The sequence below is a fragment of the Panicum hallii genome, chromosome 9, assembly GCF_002211085.1.
Source record: "Panicum hallii strain FIL2 chromosome 9, PHallii_v3.1, whole genome shotgun sequence".
Lineage (NCBI taxonomy): Eukaryota > Viridiplantae > Streptophyta > Magnoliopsida > Poales > Poaceae > Panicum > Panicum hallii.
The window spans coordinates 32,500,633-32,518,168 of record NC_038050.1 but is presented as its reverse complement, the minus strand read 5'-3'; the positions used below and the strand labels follow the sequence as shown (position 1 = coordinate 32,518,168).

Genomic DNA, 17,536 nt, shown 5'->3' with positions numbered 1-17,536 from the left:
AAATGAAAGTATTTGTGGATGAATGTACCAGCATATAAGCACATATTCCTTTTAGTGCCGGGCATGCAGCCAGTAGTAAAGATCCAGCAGTAAAATCGAGACTTTTAGTCTCAGTTGCTTAGTATCGGTTTACTGATGTATCTTTTCAACCGGTGCTGATAGGCCATGTCGCGTGTTTTGAAGAAAGAAAAAAAAAAGGAAATACCACTGCTCGTTGTTATTCGGTCGTCGTCCTAGTTTGGTTGGGTGAGCGCTGGTGGTGACTGGTGACGGCGCGCACAGTGCCACACCGTCGTCGGCAGCTCCCGAAATTACGCGATTTGCTCCACACATAAAATCGCATATAGTCGTGGATATAAAATGCACCACCGGTCGTTCCCTCCAAATAATTCGTGCGTGCATACATCACATGATTTTCGTTTGGAGATGACGTTAAAATTGGAGATCCTCGCACGTCTTTTCGACATACATCCCCTTACGGCCATACGCTGACATTGTCAAATCAAAATCAAAATAGATACGGCGCCACATGATACGACATGTTTTCTTGGGTAGAGAAAAAGGGACTAAAATACAAAAATAATTATTATGAGGTCGGTGAAGCAAATCTCCTGAGCAAACCTGAGCACCAAAGCAGGGTGCGCGCATGCACCAACAATTAGTCCGAATTTTTAATGCATTTTTGTGTCGAGAGCGAGCTTTTTTGTGTGTAACAAATTTTGTCTAGAGAACGTGCTTTGGCACGTGTGTGTGACAAACTACTATTACTTAGTTCGTAGCAAAGTAGTTTAATGTACGTGTGTTTTAATGCTTTTCCGGTGTGTTTACATCAATTGGCCGGTTCCACTTTTGGGCACGCTTGCCTGTACTAAAGTAGCTCAATGCTCCTGTGTTGTGTGACACTAAATTGTACTACTAGGCAGGACGTTGAGCTATACTGTCGCCAAAGCCCAAAACTCAGTTCACATCATGTCCCCGGCTCTATCACGAAAATCTATTGAGGTCATGGCCCTTAAACACGTAAGCTGGGGCTGCTCTAGTGGGCTCATGGCCCTTTACTGTGTTAGCCTGTAATACACGGGCAGGTCAAGACAACCATATATACAGCCAGCTATCGTAGCTGCCGCTATAGGTGGCTATAACTGCTACAAAGGGCAGCCGTTACGATATTTAGTCCGGTAAACCGCTAAACATCTTAGCCAGCAATTTAAAATCATGGTATTTACTAAGTATTGGTGAAGGAAAGAAAAATGAAGCATAAAGCTAGCAACAATAACAGTGGTATAAAAACTTCGTGAATTTTGTTTTTACAAATTTATCATAATCTACTATACCCACTAATTGGATTCTCCTACCCACTACATGCTTTTGTACTTTACGAGACCACATCAAATTGGATTCTCCTACCCACTAATACGAATACCAAAAGGATGTCAAATACATCATCTACTAGAACATTCATGTTAGAACCAAGGTTTACATGAGTTTCACCATCAAATGCTAGAATTATTATGCTCCATCCCATCAGTTGCCCATGGAGACATGGAGTCACGCTCACATGTTAGCAAGCCCAAGAGAAGCAGTAGCGAACCAAAACTCCCAGACCCCTCGCCGGCCCCGCTCCTCCTCTATAAATACCAGCACTCCCGTTGCCCAAGTTCCTCACCCATTCACTCCATAGCCTCATCATCTCACTGTCTAGCAGCTACTAGCAGCAGCCAACAAGAACACCTCGCCCATGGCGATGGCCGCCTCCTCGTGCACGGACGCCGCGTGGTGGGCGTACGCGCTCCCGGCGCTTCTCGGCGCGGACACCCTGTGCGCACACCCGGCCCTCCTTGCCGCCGCGCTCCTCCTGGCCACCGTCTCGGCGGCGCTGCTCGCCTGGGCTGCGTCGTCGGGCGGGCCGGCGTGGGCGCACGGCCGCGGCCGCCTCGGCGCCACGCCCATCGTGGGCCCGCGAGGCCTGCCCGTGTTCGGCAGCATCTTCGCGCTGTCCCGCGGGCTGCCGCACCGCGCGCTCGCCGCCATGGCGCGCGCCGTGGGGCCCCGGGCCAGGGAGCTCATGGCGTTCTCCGTCGGGGACACGCCCGCCGTGGTCTCGTCCTGCCCGGCCACGGCGCGCGAGTTGCTCGCGCACCCGTCCTTCGCCGACCGCCCCGTCAAGCGGTCGGCGCGGGAGCTCATGTTCGCGCGCGCCATCGGGTTCGCGCCCAGCGGCGAGTACTGGCGCCGCCTCCGCCGCATCGCCTCCACGCACCTCTTCTCCCCGCGCCGTGTCGCCGCGCACGAGCCCGGGCGCCAGGCCGACGCCGGCGCCATGCTCCGGGCCATCGCCGCCGAGCAGTCCGCCTCCGGCGCCGTCGTCCTCCGCCCGCACCTCCAGACCGCCGCGCTCAACAACATCATGGGCAGCGTCTTCGGCAGGCGCTACGACGTCTCCTCTGGCGCCGGCGCCGCTGAGGCCGAGCAGCTGAAGAACATGGTGCGCGAGGGGTTCGAGCTCCTCGGCGCGTTCAACTGGTCCGACCACCTCCCATGGCTGGCCCACTTCTACGACCCCAGCAACGTCGCCCGCCGGTGCGCCGCGCTCGTGCCGCGCGTCCAGGCCTTCGTCCGCGGCGTCATCGATGAGCACCGCCGCCGCCGCCAGAACTCCGCCGCCCCCGACGACAATGCTGACTTTGTCGACGTGCTCCTCTCCCTCGAGGGCGACGAGAAGCTCGGCGAGGACGACATGGTCGCCGTCCTCTGGGTAAGTTCAAATCACTTTCATTCCTCAACAGCACCACGCATACTTCTCGGGTCAAACAGTTTTGTGTCAGTTGTTTGGGGGGAAAAAAGGCTCTGCGTCAGCTTGCTGAAAATAATTTGTTTGGCTTTGGCAGGAGATGATCTTCCGCGGGACGGACACAACGGCGCTGCTGACCGAGTGGTGCATGGCGGAGCTGGTGCGCCACCCGGCGGTGCAGGCGAGGCTGCGCGCCGAGGTGGACGCGACTGTGGGGGCCGGCGGTTGCCCTACCGACGCCGACGTGGCGCGCATGCCGTACCTGCAGGCGGTTGTGAAGGAGACGCTGCGCGCCCACCCGCCTGGCCCGCTCCTGAGCTGGGCGCGCCTCGCCACCGCCGACGTGCCGCTGTCCAACGGCATGGTGGTCCCGGCCGGCACCACGGCGATGGTGAACATGTGGGCCATCACCCACGACGCCGCCGTGTGGGCCGACCCGGACATGTTTGCGCCCGAGCGGTTCCTCCCCTCAGAGGGCGGCGCCGACGTGGACGTCCGCGGCGGCGACCTCCGCCTGGCCCCGTTCGGCGCCGGGCGCCGCGTCTGCCCGGGCAAGAACCTGGGCCTCACCACCGTCGGCCTCTGGGTCGCCCGCCTCGTGCACGCTTTCGAGTGGGCCCTGCCGGACGGCGCGCCGCCCGTCTGCCTCGACGAGGTCCTCAAGCTCTCGCTGGAGATGAAGACGCCGCTCGCCGCTGCGGCGTTCCCGCGCGCCGCCTGATCGCGCCGACGACGCGCGCAACAAGGACCGATGCTTTGCCACGTCACGTCGCGCGTGGTTCGCATGGATCATGGTCTCTTGAGTCTCTGTGTGGTCCTCGCGCTAAGCTTAATTGTTTCGTTGTTGGTTGGTTCGTACCTAGGGTTTGGTTGCTTGCAAGTAGTGTGCGTCTTAGTCTCACCATCACCGGGGCTCCAATTTTGGCAAGGTGCGTGTTAGGAGTTAACCCCTAGATATGTTCGTGTCTCATCACTATCAGGGTCTAATCAGTGTCATCGATGATCAGTCACGGAAGTCGTGTGCTCAGATCTGCTATATTGTTTTGGTTTGGCTAGTTCTCTTCTAGTGTGTGTTATGTATAATCTTGTATTGTAATGTAATGATCAAGAACCGTGTTATATATGTTGCTGTTTAATTATTATATATACTGAATTTTGGTTGTTTATGTGTGAATTACATCCAAGTTCTGAATTCAACGACTTTCGGCTATATCTTTTGAAGTCGCCTGAAGGATTTAAAATCAAAGAAATTCAGTTCAACTGTGTTGAGTTGTTGCTCAAATATATGTCAAACCATGCTTGCGTTCAACAAAAGGGGAAATGTTTGAGATTGTTTCGAGACTAAATGGGGGTTCTTTTGAGTCCCAGGAGATTTGCATCCGATGGTGCTGGTCTATGGGGTAAATGTTGGCATAATAATGAGAACATGCAGTTCATCTTGAGGCGTTATATGGTTTTGTTAATTAAGTTTCGCCGAGATGAAGTCAGCTGAAATGCCATCCAATTCTGAACCCTCATCTCCAATGGTGTGCATGCCCATCTCTGATTTCTGAATTTAATCCTTTCTGTGGCACCAACGAAAATTGACTCTTAACTAATACCTCAAACTACCTCTGCTACATCTAATATTCGATTGAACTTTATGGCACACCAAAATAAGCTACAAAACTTCTTAATTGAATCGACACCGGTTCCTGGCTCTCATAAGAAACTTCGATAACAACAGTGAGACATGACGTCCACTAATCCTCGATTTCTCATGATTAGTCGTCCAATTAGGGAGGGGATAACTACGCCACAGTTAGCGACTGCACATTGATTTGGACGGTTTTCAACTGGCAATTCGGCCCACTAGATTTTAGGTATATGACACACAATTTGGCCCATTAAGTTTCAGTTAATATGGTTGCCTAGTGACCCCAGTACTCCATGCAAGCTCCCGACCTCCCGCTTGCCGTCTACCCGTGTCATCTTTACCGCGCGGTACCATCGGATACCATTCCTGCTACGTGCATAAAACACACTTAGTCAATCTACTAAACCTAAACCCTTCCAACCAAAGTGAAACCCAGGTACATAGCTACCTATTTTCCATGATGACTTCTCAAAACATGCCAATTAGGTATGAGGAAAAGCCCAATTTATTTTCGAGCCTAAAATCAGTTCCAAGCTCGTCTAGTAACTCTATCAGATCTACAAAATCATGTGATCATGTCTAATTCAGACCTGCAAAATCAGGACTGAATCGGACCGGCATAGGACCGTCCATCAATTTTCAAAGTAAAAAAAATGATTTAATTGTTTCAAGCAGGCTCAAGCCATATCGGCTGTCTATCGGGTTAGGGCCGAGCCTACTTTGATCAGTTATAATGCCGATCCTTATACTTTCATTAAGCTCTCATATTTTCCAGTTTACTCATTTTTTATGTTTGATTTTCTAAATCAATTATTCGCTCCGTTCCAAATTGTAGGTAGTTTTTGACAATTTAGATACGTAAATTTTATTATGCATCTAGATATATCTAGGTAGGTGTACAGTAAAAGCTATATATCTTGATTTGACAAAACGAGCTGCAATTTAAAATAATTTACGTAGTCCCGGCTGTATGGTTGTTCCCCGGGCACTAGCTCACGGTGTAACTGTATGAGATGTTTCCGTAGGCGCGTACTTACATGCCGTGGGTTCTCGTGGTGCACGGTACCCGCGTCGTGAGCCCACGCACATGCATGGAACAGAGAACCGGAATTATACACAACACCTCGTGCAGATCCACGAAAGGTTCACAGCTATGTATCCGAGCATAAGTACCGGACAGGAACCTCCGGTTCGGGTTAGCATCGGTTACTCGTCCGGTACAGTTTGGACGGTATAGTTTGGACAGTACTAAAGTAGTATGCATTTAATACCGGATGGTAACACTAGCTGGTATTAAACTGCTCGCCACGCAGGGTGGTTGGGCGACAGTTTAGTTCCGGCTGGTACCAGCAGGTACTAAGTTCATTTTTTTATTGTTTGCTTTTTTCTTTCCTTTTTCTTTTTAATTTTTAATTCGTATCCATATTTGTATTCTATTCGTATCCATCTGCGTATAGCTGGTATTCATATTTTCATATCTCGCATAGCAAAGACTACATATATATTAATCATATATATATATAGTCTATATACACTTCAAATATTACACTTGGGATCAAATGTTACAAGTAGCCAAATAAGTTGTTTCATTACAAGTACTTTAAATTTTACTCATGTTCATCATTTTCCTTATTTTCATCCAATTGTACGGCAACAGAATGAATGTACAAGTATACTGCCTATCCAAGGCCCTGAATATATTATTCTCGGTCCGATTTGGCCATTTGTTTATATTATTCTCATTTATAACATCCGGATCTATGAAGCTGATGTGATAGTACCCCTTTCTTTGGCATTCTTTCACATTCATCCTACATGATAAAAAAAGAGGGGATGAGAACGCACATAAATAGTTGAGCTATAATATAGGAATAAGAGGAAACACTTATATAAGAAGTACACTGATGAGGGACTTGTCCAGGGCGTCTTGATGGTATAGAAACCAAAGACTCACAAACTTGATCCAAACGTCAGCTTGCCCTCGATGTAAATCGCTATCTTTAACCCGAGCTGCAAACATTACATCTCCATCTGTAATGGCCCTCATGTACCATTCATGCAACTCACGCATTCTTGTTGGTAGCATGTTCAACAACTCAGGCCACATAAGAGGTTCCCCATTACAAATGGTTTTCTTCCTGCCCCTAGGTGATTCGGGATTGGAACCTCCCCAAGGAGTTGAGCTTTTGTGAGTTTTGTTTCCACCACAAACTCGGCCGTAGCTTCATCCTCTTTTGAAAGCACTTGGAGGGGAGGTATCGATTGTTGGGATTGTTCTCTGAGCTTGGGAATGTTTTTGCCCCGACGATTACTTTTCTTCTGATAAGACTTTGTGATTGAGTGGTCGTAGTCCGACAGTGTTTCTTTCTCCCTTGGTTGGCACATGGTTACGAAAAATTTCTGCCCGGCTGGATCCACTGGTTGCTTCGGCTCAGGCTTCCTTGGTGCAAATTGTTCTCGAACCTCCTTTCTCACATGCTCATTCAATTCCTCTTCAGTCATTTCGTATGCTAACTTTGGAGGTGGAGGCTTCTCTTTCTTCTTAGCTGGGTTCTTCTTCACCTTAGGAGGTGGCGGCGGACTCATGCTGGGGTCCTTTGGAGTGGGTGGTGACTGTGGATCCATGCTGGGGTCCCTTTGTGTAGATGGTGATGGCAAAACCATGTTGGGGTCCCTTTGTGCGTGTAGTAACGGTGGACCCATGCAGGGTGTTGGCGTTGGCGATCTTGGCCTTGGGCTCTAAGCCGATGCTACAGGATCTATGGCTCCTTACGGAAATCTTATGTAGCGCTTGTTCCAATAGATCCAAGTGTGGAACACATGTTGCAGCTCCCCTTCTCCATCGCCTCCAGGGATCTCGAGGTGGAGGTCTTCCCATCCTTTCTCGACCCGGTCAACCATGACTCTAGCATATCCTTCAAGAATCGGCACGCCATGAATTGTCCCGCCTTGGATAGGTACTTCGGCAATACCGTGAGCCACTAATTTGACCTTTTTCCTCTACTGATAAAGAAGCTCATAGGGGGTCCTCATGGTGATGTCGTCCACAGGGTAACGTTGTTGGTTGTCCGCAACCATTTCAGTTCGGTCTCCACCGGCCGGATGCTCTGTGGAAGCGACGCTACTACAATGTTGAGAGCGAGGGCTGCTCTCCATATTAGGAGCTGAAGGAGGTTCTTGTAGTCATTGGCTAGCTGCTATTGCACCTTCAATCGAAGCTACTCGTTCTTCTAGGGCACGCATCTTCTCTTCCTGTTCAGCCTTCCTTCTACATCGGCTTCGATAAGTGTCGATATCTGCACTGAAGCCATGCTTCCATAGAACTATGCCCATGCCTCAAACACGTCCTGTGTTTCTGGTGTCCCAAGAGTGTATGTCAGCTCGTCTTTCTCTCTGTCAGGCTTCAAAGTGCCTTTGGCAACAGCCTTTAGTGCCATATCGAGCCTGTCGGCCGCTTCTCTTATTCAGTCGGTAGTTACGAACGATCCATTTTCCATGTTTAGTGTGCCTCCATGAGCATAGAAGAAATACTTTGCTCGCAGTGGCCAATTGAAATGTGCCGGTATGATTCCTCTTGCCATTAGGTCTTCTTCCATCTTCTGCCATTTCGGAAACGCCGAAGAATAACCTCCTTGGCCAAGATGATGGAAGTGCTTCTTCTTGCTCACATAGTCTTTGTTCCGTCTTGTTCGCTCCTTGCTGTCCTTGGACAACTTGTACTGCATGAATTCATCCCAAAAAGGACCTTCTTCTTGTAGTTATTCTCAAAGTCTGGTGTGAGGCTTTTTTTGACGTAGTCTTTGTTCAAGTTTATCTTGAACGTCTGGAAAGCAATAACCATCTTCTTCATGACCCAATGCTTCAAGACTTGCTCTTTGTCCTCTGCGAAATTGAAGTGTAGTTTCACCTCTCTCCATAACATTTTCTTCTCCGTGTCGGGGATGATGTCTGCCCCATTACCGGTGACTTTATTTTTCTTCCATAGTTTGTAGCTAATGGGGATGTTTCCCTGCACAAAATATATACATTGATTGACCAATGTCCAGCCAACACCTTATTGTCCAGTCAACACCTTATCGAACAAAATATATATCATGTTAGTTTATATACGCATAAATTTCATATACCTCACCTTGAACCTCTTCCAAAGCAATTTCCATCTGCTCATCATCGCCATCGCCAGTATCATTGAGATATTGGTTACCGTCATCCTCGGGTGCATCATCTTCGAGGGACGGTGGGTGATTGTTACCTTCACGAATTATATAGTGAAGGAACTCATTGTCATCATCACTAGGACTCATTTCGACTCATGTGCGAACAAAATATGCAATGTCTATAATATTCTACAATATTCAATAATTTTCTGCAATAAATACATGAAGTTGTACCGTAACAAATTTACACCACATATAATTTTCTACTATTCCCTATAATTTTTCACCTTCTTCTACAAGATTCTATACTATTCTAAAATTTTCTAAAAGTTTCTACCATTTTCTACAATATTCTAAAAATTTCTATAATTTTCTACAATTTTCTACTATTCCCTACAATTTTTCACCTTCTTCTACAATATTCTACACTATTCTACAATAAATATATTTTTCTACAATATTCTACACTATTCTACAATTTTCTACCATTTTCTACAAATTTCTACCACACTTAAAAAATTTAATAAAACCAAAAAAAAGCTGGCGTCAGCACATTGTAGTGCTGACGTTAGCGTGGGGCTTACATGGGGGGGGGGGGGGGGGGCGGGGACATGATGGTGAGCACGGGTGTGGCGGCAGCGGGCGCGCATGGAGGCCGGCGGCGCGGCTCGACGCGCGCTGAGGTCGGCGGTGAGGGCCGGTGTGCGGCGCAGCGGTGAGGGACCAGGGCACGGCTGCGCGGAGGCTGGGCCCAGGGCAGGGCGGCGCACGGCGGGGAGGTCGGGCCGCGGCAGCGACCGGCCGCGCGCGCGGATCGGAGGCCGGCCGGGACGATGAAGACAGGACAAGGCGCAGCGCGCCGGGCCGGTAGACGACGTGGGGATCGCGGCGCGCGGCGTGGAGGCCTTGCGGCAGCGCAGCGACAGCGTGGAAGCGTGGTGGGTCGGGAGGTGGACCGAGGCGGTGCGACGGCCGGCGACGGAGATGAGAGGGGACCTGTTGTCGATTGAGATCGACGCCAAGTCCTGTGCGCTATATAGGGCAACCCGTTTAGTAACGGGCCGTGGCTGTGCTCGATACTAAACTGGCACAGTCGACGTTTAGTACCTAGCACAGCCACGGCCTCGGCCCGGTACTAAACTGCCTCCAATGGCGGGAAATTTTGGTGGAGGCAGTTTAGTACCAGGCGATGCCTCGGCCCTGGTACTAAAGAGCCGAATTCCGATTTGTTTTATTTCTTGCATTATAGGTGTTTTAGATATTTTTATATGTAATAAATTAACTAAAGGCACAAAAAATACAAATATATAATATTTTGAGCATGCAAAATTATAGTATTGTATAGTTTACATCACTTGGTCACATGACATATAGTTCTATGCACTTAATTCAACATATTGATTCCAAATTGCCTTTTATAAGTGTTTTAAATATTTTTTGTGTATAATAAATTAAATATAGGTGCAAAAAATGCAAATATATAACATTTCGATCATATTTTCTGAATAGTATCGTTGTTCGAAAGATTCAACAACATACATTACATAAATAACCAAATAGAACATAACGGTTACACAAAACTACTCATCATTATTTAATGGAACATTGATAATCTTCCATTTGACAAAGGTCCCTTGGTTGTGATCGCGGTGTAATTAAGGAGCGTCCTCTTTGGATAACAGGATGCTGGGGTCAACATTGACTAAGAATGGAAGAAGGTCATCAAGCTGATCAAAATCTTCTGACCTGTCCAAAATATCCCCAACTCCAATGATTTTTCTGTTTCCTAGAAGAACTATGTGGCGTTTTGGCTCATCGTTCTTGGATTTGCTGGACTTGTCCTTCTTAGTCCAAAATATCCTCAACTCCAATGATTTTTATTTTTCCTTGGAAGAACTATGTGGCATTTTGGCTAATCATTCTTGGATTTGCTTGACATGTCCTTCTTAGGTTTGCTTGGCATGTCCGTCACATAGAACACCTATGTCACATCCTTGGCTAGGATGAATGGTTCATCTTTATGTCCAATCTTTTTGAAGTCCACTATTGTCATCCCATACCGGTCTGTCGTCACGCCTCCTCCAGCTCAATTCACCCATAGGTAGCGAAACAAAGGAATCTTCTCTAGTTCCCATATCTCCTCTATGACACCATAGTAGCTATCCTTTTTTCCATCATTGCCTATTGCATCTATACGCACACCAATATTTTGGTTCATGCCCTTTTCATCTTGGGCTCTAGTGTAAAATGTATACCCATTTATCTCGTACCCTTGGTATTGCATGATTGTGATTGTAGCCAACCATTGAACTTGTTCATCAATCGTGCCGTCACCCATGAATTTTTGTCTGAGCCAAAAAGCAAAGGTATCTATGTGATGACATGTGATCCAGTCTCAGACTTGCCCGGGTTTTCAGACCGTACAATATTCATGTGCTCCTCCATATATGGAGCCACCAGGGATGAATTCTGTAGAACCGTGAAGTTTGCTTTGCGGATTTCATTGTCAAGGATATGCATATTAGATTTCTTCCCTAGTGTGCCCTTTACCTTTAGTCTCCCTTCATGGCGTGACATGGGGACCCCGATCGGATTGAGATCATCAATAAAGTCAATACAAAACTCAATGACCTCCTCTATTTCGTAGCCCTTGGCGATACATCCTTCTGGACGAGAATGATTGCGAACATACTTCTTTAGGACTGTCATATACCTCTCGAAAGGGAACATATTGTGTAGGAATAAATGGCTTAGAATGTTTATCTCTTTCACAATGTGAACAAGGAGATGTGTCATAATATTAAAGAACGAAGGTGGAAACACCATCTCAAAGCTGACAAGACATTGGACCACATCAATCTGTAGCTTTATGAGCTTATTTGGATCTATTTTCTTCTGCGAAATTTCATTGAGGAAGGTGTTAGACCCGGGCCCACGGGACTGTGCACATAGCGTACATTCTCCAGGATAAGGGATGGGATATAGCCCACGCTCTACATTTATTGTAACTACTCGTAGCGTAGTAGGACTACTCATACAGTAGCAAAACTAGTCGGAGACGATAGGAAACTACCCAAAAAGTACTCGGGTAGGACTCCTAGGCTTGTATCCGACTAAGACTTCCATGTAACCCTGTCCCCCAAACTATATAAGGGCGGACAGGGACCCCCTCCAAATAGGAGATCACCCGATCACCACCTAAGGCAATACAAACTACACAGGACGTAGGGTATTACGCTCTGGGCGGCCGGAACTTGTCTAAACTTTGTGTTTCTTGCACCTTCGAGTTCCTGACCTCGGTGACACCCTACCTACAAACTCACCACCTCGGGGGTATCCCTCGGTTGGCGTGGTGATAAAACACCAAAAGCTGGCGCGCCAGGTAGGGGTGTTCATCGAGCATCCACCGGAGAACTCGATGGCATCTCTCAGCTTCACCAGCACCATGCTCGACGACGGTACAACTTTCATCTTCTTCTCCTGGATCTACGTCGCCAATGGTTTGGGTGGCTTCAACAGCCATCTAGTCAACTCCAGGAAGCCGGAGGCCTTTACACCAAGTCGACATAGCGACACCGGCGAGTTCATTGACAACCTCGATGAGTTGCTACTCCCTGATCTGGTCCGGCAGATTGAAAACATGCGACTTCCACTCATGCCGCACCAGAACTTGTCGGATCAGACTCAAACCGATCTAAGGGGACCACACAATCTAAGTCTCTCTCCAACTTGGAGAAGGACTTGGATTTTTTGCTCAATCTCAAGGACGTCGGAGCCACCGCCTATCGGGGGGGGGGCATTTTTGACAACTCCTCGAACTCCAGGATGAGAACGAGGAGCACAGAAGGATCTAGCAGTTGAAGAACGCCAAGCGTGCCCAGCGCAGGCAGAACGCAGAAAACCGTGCTCGCAACCCAATGTACCAAAGGAACCTCAGCAACGCTTTCACAGCAGCTGCGAATCGGGAGTATCGTACACCAATTGGCGCCATTGCAGAAGTAGCGCTCCTAGCTCAACCATTACCACCCAACCCCCAGATACAAAGGCTGCAATATCTAACCCACCGTGCGCTTATGCAACTCGATGGGCACCATCCAGTGTCTTCCGCTCGGAATATGCCCTCGAGGTCTGAGCGCAATGGTGACACCGCGCAGATTAGTCGCACCCCCGGAGGAGGCCTGGGGGACCGGAGGATCAACATTTGCCAGCACAACGAGGGCCACCAGTCCGTGCGTGGCAATGTCAAACAAGAAACAATAATCCACTTGCCAACCTTGTAACCGGCATGATGCAAGGCCTCAAGGCAAAGCCCCACCCAAGGCCAGGCTTCACAACACTCCCACGATCGATCTTAGGCAGAAGATCAATGATGGCCGTGACGTGCGGCGCATCATTGAAGCAATTAGAAGGGACCATCCTGACAGGTACCACGACGATGATGACAACGACCACTTCCCCGCCTTCACCTCCAATATCATTGAAAAAATCCTACCCCAAGGATTTTAAACCAGTCGGGATCCCCAAGTACTACGGCAAGCAAGACCCGCAACAATGGATTCAATGCTACTCCGTTGCCAGAGGTCTCAGGGGGATCCAACTCCACCAAGGCACTCTACTTCCTGGTAGCCTTGGAATCCGCACCCCTCACTTGGCTCGAAATCCTCAAACCAAACTCCATCAACTCCTAGGAGGACCTCAAGCGGGCCTTCATCAATAACTTCTAGGGATCCATGATCAGAGCAGGCACTCGCCACAATCTGTCCCAGCTCAAGCAGGAGATGAACGAGACCCTGAGGTCCTACACCCGGCGCTTCTTCGAGATGCATGCCACCATCGCCAACATTACCAATGAGGACATCATCCGCTGCTTCCAGAATGACCTCTTCTCGAAGCACACGTACCACAACTTCGAACGCAACTAACCGACTAATGCCGTGGAGCTACGTGACATGATGGCAAGGTGGGTTGACCAGGAGGATGAGGAGAACGACCGCTCCCCAAGCGCAACAACGAAAAATAGGGTAATGGCAACAACCACTTCGACAAGGGTCAGCGGAACCATTCGGGAACCCCCGAAAGGGCAAGCCAAACCAAGAAGTCACGGCTGTCGAGCGCAATCCACGTGGTAAGAGGTGGGGAAGCAATGAAGCACAGTTTGAGAAAGTCCTGCACAAGCAATGCCCGATGCACTCGAAGTCTCAACATACGCTCTTCGAGTGTGTCAGCCTCCGCAAGTCACTCAAGGCTCCACCGCTTCCCCAGGCTGGAAAGCCAAAGGACCAAGAGGACAATGATGAGGGTGACAAGTCGGGGTCTCAAGATTTCTAGGACCCGAAGAATGTCGTCAACGTCATCTTCGGTGGAGACGGCGGCTTCCCCTCCAAGCGTGCACAAAAATTGACCTTGCGCAAAATCCTCTCTGTAGAGCCTGCCACACAAAAACCTCTGAGATACAGCGAGGCCCCAATCTCCTTCTCCACGGATGAGCAATGGACCAGCTTCTCCGAGCCGGGAAAATTCCCGCTCGCCTTAGATTCTATCATGGCGAGCTCACAGCTGACATAAGTACTCATTGATGGCGGGAGCGGCCTCAATCTGCTCTTCGCGAGTACTCTGAAGAAGATGGGGCTGGACATTTCCAACATGCTCACCCCTAGTTGTGCTCCGTTCTACAGCATCGTCCCGGGAAATGTGGCCACACCACTCGGTTCAATGGTCCTGCCAGTTACCTTTGGGACAAAGGAGAACTACCGCATAGAGTATATCAAGTTCGAGGTGGCTGACTTCGGGTCGTCATACCAAGCCATCCTCGGTAGACTAGCACTACCCAAGTTCATGGTTGTGTCCCACTACGTCTACCTGCTACTCAAGATGCCAGGCAAGACAGGCATACTCACGTTCCGCGGTGACTTGAAGAAGTCGTACGACTGCGACTAGGAGGTGATTGAGTATGTTGCGACATCACGCATACCAAAGCCCTCTGAGGAAGTATTCACGGCCCCGCAAAATCTCACTGACTCAGAGATGGAGATCTCCAGCCAGAGACCTAGCCAGTCGAGGGTTAAACCCAACCCCAGCGATATTGGCATCAAGGCCATCCAGCTGCAAGAAGGCGACTCATCCAAGACTGCTTTGATCGGAGGAGGCTTGAGCGACAAATAGAAAAGCGTGCTTGTCAGCTTCCTTAGGGCTAACCGTGATATATTGGCGTGGAAACCATCGGATATGCTAGGGGTGCCTAAGGAGTTGATCGAGCATTACCCAAAAGTCGACCCCAAAGCCACTTCGAAGAAGCAACGACTACGATGCTTCCAACAGACAAGAGGTTGGCTATCAAGAAGGAGCTAGCAAAACTACTCACGGTTGATTTTATTAAATAAGAATACCACCTCGAGTGGTTAGCCAACCCTATACTAGTTTAATGAATGGAGGATGTGTGTGGATTACACTGATCTCAACAAACACTACCCGAAGGATCCCTTCGCGCTCCCATGCATTGACCAGGTCATCGACTCTACGGCTTGCTGCATACTGCTCTCCTTCCTCGACTGCTACTCGGGTTATCACCAGATTGCTCTCAAGGAAAAAGATCAGATCAAAACAACGCTCATCACCCCTTTGGAGCATATGCATACACAACTATGTCCTTCGGGCTGAAGAATGCAGGAGCCACCTATCAGCGGGCCATCCAACTATGCCTTGCTGATCAGCTACATCGCAACTTTGAAGCCTACATGGACAACATGGTGATTAAGACCAGATCCTATGACGAGTTCACCCCTGATCTTGAGGAAACCTTCAACAGCTTACGCAACTGTTGATGGAAGCTTAACCCAACCAAGTGCGTTTTTGGCGTCCCACAGGGAACACTACTCGGTTTCATCATTAGTCACCGAGGTATTGAAGCAAACCCGGAGAAGATCGCTGCTATCATAGCAATGGACGCTCCATGGATGATCAAGGATGTCCAGAAGCTCACAGGTTGTATGGCGGCCTTGAATAGATTTATCTCCCGACTTGGAGAACGGGAATTACCCTTCTTCAAATTGCTCAAGTGTCACGAAGAGTTCCAGTGAACCAGGAAGGCAAAGCTGGCGCTGCAAGATCTCAAGCATCATTTGCAGTCGCCCCCCATTCTGACGGACCAGGCAAGAACCTGCTACTCTACATCACCACGACTACTCACGTCGTCAGTACGGCAATCATGGTGGAGCGCCAGGAGGAAGGCCATGCTTTTAATGTGCAGCGGCTAGTCTACTTCATCAGTGAAGTCCTTTCTGAATCCAAGATTCGTTACCCGACCATTCAGAAACTAATCTACGGTATACTCATCACTTTCAGGAAGCCTCGCCATTATTTCGACCTATACAACATCTCAGTGGTCACTGACTTGCCATTGGTAGATATCCTCCACAATCGGGATGCCACTAGGCGCATCTCCAAGTTGGCAGTGGAACTGGGGGCTCTCACCCTCAACTTCAAGGCCTGGACGGCCATCAAGTTGCAGGCACTAGTTGATTTTATGGCGGAGTGGCGAGAAAACCAAGTGGAAGCCCCGGCCAACCAGCCAGAGCATTGGGTCATGTACTTCGACAATTCCATCAAGCTCAAAGGCGGTGGCGCCAGAGTACTCTTCATTAGTCTGATAGGAAAACAACTCAAGTATATGATCCAAATACTATTTGAGGTCTCCAACAACGAAGCTGAGTACAAGGCATTATTGCACGCGCAACGCCTAGCAGTCTCTCTTGGCATCAAGCGACTACTTGTCTACGGCGACTCCTTGTTGGTGGTCCAATAAGTCAACAAAGAGTGGGGCATCAACAAGGACACCATGGACGCGTACGTCATGGAAATATGCAAGCTCGAGAACAAGTTCTCAGGGCTGGAAATCCATCATGTGATTTGCGACAACAATGTGGGAGCGGATGTGCTCTTGAAACTGGGAGTTTTCATTCACGAGTTGCATCACCCATCCATCAAGACACTAGATTCAAGTATCATCATTTAGGGTCCAAAGGAACCCGACCGAGAGGTCTTGATGATCGAGGTTGACTGGCGGGTGACCTTCATCGACTACATCCAAGAGCACAAATTACCCCCCGGCGTCGACCCAAAAAGCGCTGAGGCTACACACATTTTAAGGTGCAGCAATGGGTATGTTCTAGTCGGGGATACTTGTACAGGCGTGGATCAGCGTCAGGTATACTCATGAAGTGTGTCCGCATGAAGAAATGCAGAGAAATACTCTAGGAGATTCATGAAGGTGTGTGCGGGAACCATACTGCTTCTCGCACACTAGTCAGCAAGGCTTTTAGATCTGGTTTCTACTGGCCAACAGCTTTGGCAGACGCCGAAGCACTCATTCGCCGGTGCACAAACTACTAGTTCTTTAGCAAATAGCCCCATGTTCCAGCTCACAACCTTATCACCATACCACCTTTATGGCCATTTGCATGCTGGGGCCTGGACATCATAGGGCCTTTGACAACTGTGCCAAGTGGTTTTACTCACGTGTTGGTGGCCATCGACAAGTTTACCAAGTAGATCGAGTACAAGCCAATCACAACGCTCATCTGCGACATCTTGCACCATTTTGGCTTTCCCAACACCATCATCACGGACCTGGGATCCAATTTCCACTCGCATCAATTCTGGGATTTCTGTGAACGTAGTTCCATTGAGGTCAAGTACATTTCAGTGGCTCACCCATAGGCCAACATCCAGGTTGAGCGCACCAACGGCTTGATTCTTGATGGCTTGAAGAAAAGACTCTACGACGAGAACAGCAAAAGGGGCGGCAAGTGGATCAACGAGATCTTGTCAGTAATCTAGGGCCTTCGCACACAACCAAGCAAAGCCATAGGACAGTCACCTTTCCTCCTTGTATACGGGTCTGAAGCTATATTACCGGCTAACATCATGTGTAAGTCTCCTCGACTGGAGATGTAT

General features: G+C 48.9%; 2 protein-coding genes across 2 annotated transcripts; both read left to right on the top strand.

Moving 5' to 3' along the window:
* Positions 1-1,738: 1,738 nt before the first annotated feature.
* Positions 1,739-3,951, top strand: LOC112877474 (cytochrome P450 78A11). Its single transcript, XM_025941782.1, has 2 exons — positions 1,739-2,755; positions 2,889-3,951. The coding sequence occupies exons 1-2, from the start codon at positions 1,739-1,741 to the stop codon at positions 3,510-3,512; spliced, it is 1,641 nt and encodes a 546-aa protein (XP_025797567.1). The 3' UTR covers positions 3,513-3,951.
* A 10,255-nt stretch (positions 3,952-14,206) lies between these two features.
* LOC112873004 lies at positions 14,207-14,521 on the top strand. The gene has a single exon (XM_025936034.1). It carries the CDS (start codon positions 14,207-14,209, stop codon positions 14,519-14,521), a length of 315 nt encoding a protein of 104 aa, XP_025791819.1.
* The last annotated feature ends 3,015 nt before the right edge of the window (positions 14,522-17,536 follow it).